This window comes from Juglans regia, chromosome 4, assembly GCF_001411555.2.
Source record: "Juglans regia cultivar Chandler chromosome 4, Walnut 2.0, whole genome shotgun sequence".
Classification (NCBI taxonomy): domain Eukaryota; kingdom Viridiplantae; phylum Streptophyta; class Magnoliopsida; order Fagales; family Juglandaceae; genus Juglans; species Juglans regia.
Window position 1 is genome coordinate 9,204,685 of NC_049904.1, and position 7,605 is coordinate 9,212,289.

The 7,605-nt window shown below is 33.3% G+C and overlaps 1 protein-coding gene across 3 annotated transcripts; it reads right to left on the minus strand.

Moving 5' to 3' along the window:
- Positions 1 to 657: 657 nt before the first annotated feature.
- Positions 658 to 6,778, minus strand: LOC109013712 (kinesin-like protein KIN-4C). 3 transcript variants are annotated; one of them, XM_018995906.2, is made up of 16 exons: positions 6,697 to 6,778; positions 6,442 to 6,564; positions 6,124 to 6,258; positions 5,132 to 5,278; positions 4,848 to 5,000; positions 4,510 to 4,763; positions 4,157 to 4,335; positions 3,850 to 3,974; positions 3,180 to 3,231; positions 2,957 to 3,048; positions 2,770 to 2,874; positions 2,594 to 2,687; positions 2,484 to 2,515; positions 2,268 to 2,353; positions 1,373 to 1,484; positions 676 to 999 (listed from the first exon to the last, which is right to left on the minus strand). In XM_018995906.2, the coding sequence occupies exons 3-15, from the start codon at positions 6,256 to 6,258 to the stop codon at positions 1,373 to 1,375; spliced, it is 1,566 nt and encodes a 521-aa protein (XP_018851451.2). In that variant the 5' UTR covers positions 6,442 to 6,564; positions 6,697 to 6,778; the 3' UTR covers positions 676 to 999. The 3 variants fall into 3 exon arrangements, with proteins under 3 accessions (XP_018851453.2, XP_018851451.2, XP_018851454.2); XM_018995908.2 differs by having other exon boundaries at positions 658 to 999; positions 3,180 to 3,216; positions 6,442 to 6,771; XM_018995909.2 differs by lacking the exon at positions 676 to 999 and having other exon boundaries at positions 1,378 to 1,543; positions 6,442 to 6,771.
- Between the last annotated feature and the right edge of the window lie 827 nt (positions 6,779 to 7,605).

The following is a 7,605-nucleotide window of genomic DNA, read 5'->3' on the forward strand; positions in this document are numbered from 1 at the left end:
ATAAAATGACAATGGCAATAACATCAAGTGTCGTTGTAACAGTTACGATGATAGCGGATGCTAAAATAATATAAGTAATGGCGGCATTATATTGGTAAAATTTAAGTTCAGGAATTAGATTTGAGAGCATTCCTCTTTAATTTTATTATCTTTATTTACACTTACTAATGAGACATTTTAAATGATCATTCATTTAAATAAATAAATATATTAAACTACTAAAAGGGATGTTTAAGGAATGAGATGAGATGAGATGAAGATTTTGTGAATAGTAGTGAAATAGATTATAAATAATAGTAAAATAATTTTAGTTAAGATGTTTTAGTATACTTTTAGAAATGAGAGAAAAAATATAAAAAAATATTATAAAATTAAAATATTGTTAAAATATAATTTTTTAATATAATTTTTATTTTAAAATTTGAAAAAATACTATTATTTTTATGTTTTGTTTGAAGGTTTGGAAAATTTGTAACGATTAAGTTATGATTAGATTAAAAAATTGAAGATTTGAAATTAAAAAAAAAAAAAAAATTATTTGACTGATATTTGAGAAAAAAATTATAAAAATTTTTTAGATGAGAGGAGGTTAGTTTCGAAACATGCCCTAAGGTTGTTCATTGTTTCAACTTCTCAAATGTTCAACAGAACAAATCATTTCATAATCATACGCCATAAAAGGTGGCTCGAAGTGATCAAATTAAAGCTGACTAGCCACAATATTTGTGGATTGTTTGATACCAAAATCCTTTCCTCAACGAATCAGCTAAAAACTTAGTCCATGGATTTAAGGCAGTTTCATACATCTAATGATTTAAAAGAAAAAAGTTCACAATGTTGGTACAAATATCAACAATCAGGACTCCATATCAACGATCCACTTCAAAGGTCATTATTCTCTTTCTCTTCCGATGTTCTTTTATGAGGACTTGGTGGAGCAAGAACAGCAGACTCAGACGTATCCATGTCCTCCAATAAGAAAATGGAGCTCCTGTGATCCTACAACATACAGAGACAAATTTCAAAATAATCTTAACTGACAACCATGGCCATAATGTCGAAAGATTTGCAGATAGCAATAGTAGGCATCCTTTCAAACCCAGTATACCACTCACGTCATCTATTGACCCTGGATCTCGACTTAAAAGAGTCATGATTCATGTTTGAACTAAATTTGATCTCTCAGAATATAAAATTGGCTCAAACTACATGTATGCATGTTTGTGCCAAATGCATGATTATGGAAAGAGCCTCTCTTTCATGCTTATAGTTGAAATATGATTTAGATAATTAAATCTATATCTTCCCATTAATTTAAACTTTTGGAAACTGACTCCCTATTTATTTGTTTATCAAGGCCAAATGTACTTACCTACGACTTCACCAGTTGTTGAGGGTTTGGTTTTTGCATCTCCAACTGCCTGCCATAGCTACTGAGCTTTACTGTCTTTTCCTTCAAGTCTCTTATATCTGAATCCTTCTCTCTGATTTATCGTCTCAAATTTCCAGAGAAAGGAAAATGAAACAAATGAAACATGAAAGCCTGCTACTAAATTAACTTGGTGACGAAACTATGTTGAATAAATTTCAAGCATTTGAAACGATATTGAATCAACATAATTTACCAATGCGGGATAGAAATTCAATATCTCATTCTTCTCATCAATTGAAACATACCGCCAGAATTAATATCTGTTACTAATTTATAGAAAACTAAAGTTCTATTTTCACCTCACGAGAATAACAGGAATCACTCGAAGTTCTAAACTTATTGCCCCAGTTCTCACATTACTTGATCTTGCAACAATTGTGTCTTGCCGAATGGTGTTACTAGAAACTCTACCTCCCATCAAAGTTCTGGATTCATTGACCCAGTTCTCAAGATTTGATCTCACAATAATCATCTCCACATTCCTCATGCTTTAGCAATCATTTTCCATGAAAACATTTCCTTAATTAACGTCTTTTTCCCTTTTTTTTTTGTTGGCCCACTATTTTATAGCCATCAATGACACCTCAAATACATAACAGACACTAAGACACTTGTTTAGGCTTCAGACAGAAAATCCAGGATACGACAAATAAGAAACTAATTGAAGTGTTTTTTGGAATAGACGTAGCCTGCAAAAATATTAGTTACCGACGGTTTCTAATCTAGCCATTAAAGAAAACAAAACCACTTATTATCTCCACAACGACATACTCAATAAGGCACAAAACCTCAAAATGGATTCATGAAGTGGAAGAATTAAATAAATAACACTCACTCTTCCAATTGACGCTCATACTCAGCACATACTTTATATACCCGCACGGTGACTTCAAGCCAATGTTCAATTGCCTGCATCAGTGTCTTCTCAATAACAAGAATGTGTTAGTCATCATTATATAACACCAGATCATTTAGTCATCATTGCATTCACAAACCAATCCTTCAAATACAGTTTCTTTCTAAGTAGTCCTTATACGGGTATTATAAATACCTGAATTCCAGGACCATTTCCATTTTCAGCACCTGCATATAAAAGATATCTTGTCAACAAGTTATAAACACTGAAAAAAATGAACTGCATGATGCGGTATATCTCCTAACTGGAAGTTTCGCATGAGGAGGAAGCCTTTCGAGATTCTAGAAATCGTTTCGCTGCCTTGTCGGTTCTATGTATTTGTTTCAAAAGTTGAGCAACCTGCAACCCAAAGCATGAGTCTAGTCTCTCACAACTATAATGCCATTGAGACTTGAGATGGCAGGGGCGATTCAATATTCACCTGTGCCTCCAGGATATTCAACTTTTGAGCACCATCATCAGAAGTCGATGAAATATTTGAGCTCCTCATTCTCTGCTCCTGAGCTGCCATTGGTTCACGGTTGATCTACATCAAGAAAGAAGGCAAGTTCGTCAGGAAGAGAAGCACGACATGACATGTAAAAAAAGAAATACAAAAGAAAACTTACAACTGCCTTGTTCTGACTGTTATGAGCACGATCTGCATACTTCAGAGTGTTTATTGTTTCCTCAACATTTATATCAGCAGGACTGACACAAGCTTCAATCATAGACAAAATAAAAATAAAAATTTTGTTTAAAATTTTGACCAATAAAATGCAAAAATTACAAGAAAGCAAAATCTTAAATTCTTAAAGAAGCATTTCCTTAGCACACTCAAATAACACATACCAATCATGACTGTTTTGCTGCTCCTTCCAAGAGAATCCTGCAGATTCAAATTCTAATGACAAGGCATGAGTATTTTTTTAGAGCTTAGTGAATAATTTTCCCTTGGACATCAACCATGTGTCAATAAGTGAATGAAGCTCTAGCTCAATGCAACTTCTTCCATAAGAAAGAAATAGAAAAAGAATGAAATTTCACTGAGTGCATGCTTTGCTTACCAACCAAAAATATGTTATTAAAACAGTTTTTTTTTTTTTTTTGAAATTTAGGTTCTTACGGAAGATTCACCACAGCTCTTAATTATTGTGTGCTCCTATGTAATGTGAAATATAATGTACTGGTCCATTTTTCACAAGATATGGATGTCCTCTAGAGGTGCCTTTTTTTTATAAGTACATCCTCCAGAACTGCTTTTGTAAGTAATTAAAACACCCAGATCTGTTTTCTTTCTCCATTGTAATTGGTTTCTACTTAAAACTATGGATTCAACAAACAAGAAGCATCCCCAGTCATCAAACCATAAGAAAATGATGTCGCACTAAGTATGAACTAGAAATAGAGTAAGCGAAGCAATCGAAGAGCCTTAGATAATCTTCTATCAACACTAACAGCAAATTGCGAGAAGTTCCCGCTAAAAAGTTAAGTGGAAAAGTAAGAAAGATTGTTCCCTTGCCTGTAACAAGTGCGTTAACTTGCTATCACGATATGGAACATGGCCTCCTTCTTTCCTCTTTTTCTTATCTCCCAAAGCACTTATCACATTGCCAAGAGCTTGTAGATCCTTATTGATATGTATGCCTAAACCACAAACCAGTAAATCAAACACAAGCTAATTGAAATGATTTAACAAATTTATTATTCCACGTCAAATTCACAACAGATGGCTACCCAAAAAAGCTAACAACACCTTAAACCTAATGTAACAGCATTGAAATCTCTAGACCAAGGAAAGTCTCCAATGTGGTAAACATTAGATATACCTTCCTTGAAACGCCTTCCATCTGCACCTGTTCTTTTTGCACGTACAAAACCAGCAAGATCGACTAAATGTAGTTTTGCACGTAAGATATCATCACCAAGGTCATCATTTATTGCTCCAGCCAGGCAGTGAGAAATTTTGTTTTGTTCCATTGTAATTGTAAAGATAGCATGTGACTGACTGAAAAAATGGTGAAATGAATCATATACGGACGTTAGAAACTATATAAAATCCAATAACATAAGAAAGAGCATGTTTTAAAATAAAATGAAGACATGAAAGCCATATAGGCTATGCAAAATAGAGAGGAGAAAAAGATAGTTTTAAATTGATTTAGAATAATGAAATGTGCACCTTGACTGACTATTCATATTTGTAAGATTAGTGGCACGAGAATGAGAACCTCGAGATAGCTGTGTCGCCATCTCTTCTTTTGTCATAACTTCTACCTCAGTCACACTAACAAGTGTTATTCCTTCATTCATCGTTTCTCTTATTCGTATGGGAACTCTTGCGTGCATTGTGGGCTTTGCAAAAGATGCCCCTTCAGCTTTAGAGAAGACCGATGAATTTGGGTCAAGCAAATCAAACACTTTGTCCTCGAATATCTATCATCAACATACCACATACAGAGAATGAACTCAAATATTGAGACAAAGAAAATTAATAAACCGATCAAAATCATCTGCTACCTCAATGAATGATACTTTGATAAAAAATTTTGTGGAATCTTTCATCGCCTCAACCCTTCGGAATATACTTTCCATTGCTTTAGGTATAATTCCACCATTACTTTCTTCCCCTGTATAGTTAGTCCCCATCGTGTATGTTTTCCCAGACCCCGTCTTAAATAACAAACAAAATAATAAAGTCAATATGTATATCAAGGTCTAACGAAAAATAAACAAGTGCTGCGACTCTTTAACCAAACAAACTGAACAGAAGGCCAAAAATGCTAGATATATAGAAGTTAAACCTGGCCATATGCAAGAACTGTGGCATTGTATCCATGGAATAGCGCATCAACAAGAGGAGCAACACAATCATCATAGAGAGCAGAACAAGGCAAGCCCATGCCGCCATAAACATAATCATAGGTGAATGAATGGGACCCGATTTGCACCTATTTGAACACCCAACGACATTTACAAATCAAAGCAACATTTCAACATTCTAATAAAATGTTAATTTTTAAACTGATGCGTTATAATGAGCTATATGGTAACTCAATATTAAGCCTTGGTTTAGATTAGAAACTCACCTCAACTCATCTCATCTCATCTCATCATTACAACTTTTCTAAATTCTCACACAAAATATAATAAACAATTCAATTTTTTCAAATTCTAAAACAATAATAATATTCTAACAATATTTTATTTAACTCATCTAAAACCATTTCAATTCATCTTTGAATCCAAACGGGACTTAAATTAAGGGTAACGAGATCCTTACATTTCATTTATTATTAGTTTAATACTTAGCTATTTTTTTTTATCTTTTGCTATTTGAATATGGATTAAAAATCCAAAAACATGACTTCTTGCATATCTAAAAGAAAATAAATTCAAACAACCAACTTAATCATGGAATTTAATTAAAAATAAATTCAATTTTATAAAAGTTGACCTAAAGAGCAAAAGAATGTTAATTTTTATTAATTAAATTACATGATTACGTTGATTGATTAAGTTTATTTTCTTCAAGATTATACAAGAAAGTCATGTTTTTGGATTTTTAGTCCAATTCAAAAAGAAAAAGGAAAAAAATAGATGGATAATAAAGCAGTAGTAAGAGAAATGTAAGGGTATAATTACACTTAAATTAACGGTACAAAACTTGTAATTATAGAAAAAAAGATTCAATTATACACATTTCATCCACCCGAAAATTGAAACCGAAAGTTTATAGTCCATACAATGTTAACCCTTCAAAACATAAAACTAACTAAAACGAAAATTTAGGTACCCGAGGTTCGCTGGGAACGACGGAAATGCAATCCGTACAGCCGAGTAGGAGCTCGGACGTAATCAAAGGCCGAATGTTAACTGCGACTCGCATGCATTGCGAAGAATCTGCATTCTTCACTTCCGAAATCTCCATCTATTGAGACTCGGTGTATTTCAATCAGATGTAAAATAAAGAAAAACTAAGTATAAGTAAAATGCGATGACATGCTGCATATAAATAAAATAAAATTAGGTTTCAACACAAAATGCTCCGTTTGAATCATGAATCAGATAAAAAGTTGTTGATGAAAATTTGAAATAATAAGAACTACCAAACCTTGATGTGAACCAAAGCCAAAGGGAAGAAAGCGCCGACCCGATTGTTCCTGTAGGATATGGAGGCAGCGAACAATTGCGAGAACCGGATGGTGGAACTTGAAGGAAGGGATTTCAAATGGATCTGCGAATTTGAAAGTGGGCGATTGGCATTGAATTAAAGTGAATTGAAGTGTGAAAGGAAAGTTTGGGAGGAAAAAATTTGTATGCGTATTGAAGTAAAATTTAGGCGCGTAAAAACACGGGCAAACCGAACCGGAATTGTTCGTGTGTTCTTTGTCGGCTAATTCTTGCGAATTGGCCACATATCCTGGGGCCGAATGTGTCGGTGGTTGAGCTGGAGGCAATGCTAGGTTCAACCGTTTATATCTTTTTCTTTAATTATATACAAAAATTCTCTTTATTTGATTTTTGTTATAAAAATAGAATTCTGCTACATGTCACCACATGGCACATGGCTTGTCACTTGCCTAAAAATTCAAAAATCAGTTGAGAATTAAAAATTAAAAATCACTATTTTTAAGAAATAAACAATATAATAGTTAAAAACTCAAATAAAGGTGGCACAATCTTGATAGAGCATTGCATTCAAATCTGGATCTGGCTTTTTAAAAGCGTGCGGGTATATGCAAGGATTAATCCAATCAAAACTCGGACGGATATCTAGATTTGGGCCGAGTTTTACAATAAAAAAATATAAATAATGTTGAGAAAATACATGCAAGAATAAAATACAAGCCAATGGCATATATTTAATATTTTCTTCACCAAAGCTATTTTGTTGCAGTGATGCCTCCCTTTGGTCATGACTAATCCCTTTGAAAAGAACATACGCGAAAGATTTTCCTTTGAAGCCAATGTGGACCTGTAAGCAGAAATTAAAATATCTTTTAATCCTCAAAATGATTTGAAAAACTGATTTGAAAAACTAAGGAAGAAATGCAAGAAGTTTACTGCATTAAAGATGAACCATCCAAAGCTCATGCTACTTTCAGTCCTGCAAGAGAAATAAAAGAGAGACTGCATGCATACTCAGCAAACCAATAGTGTCATATTTTCACTCTAATTATTATGGAAGTTTTGGAATAGGAAATAGTATGCATTTTTAATTTATGCTAGGGCAGATAAAAGTTGTTAACGTCAAAAAAGGGCGAGTTATTCATGT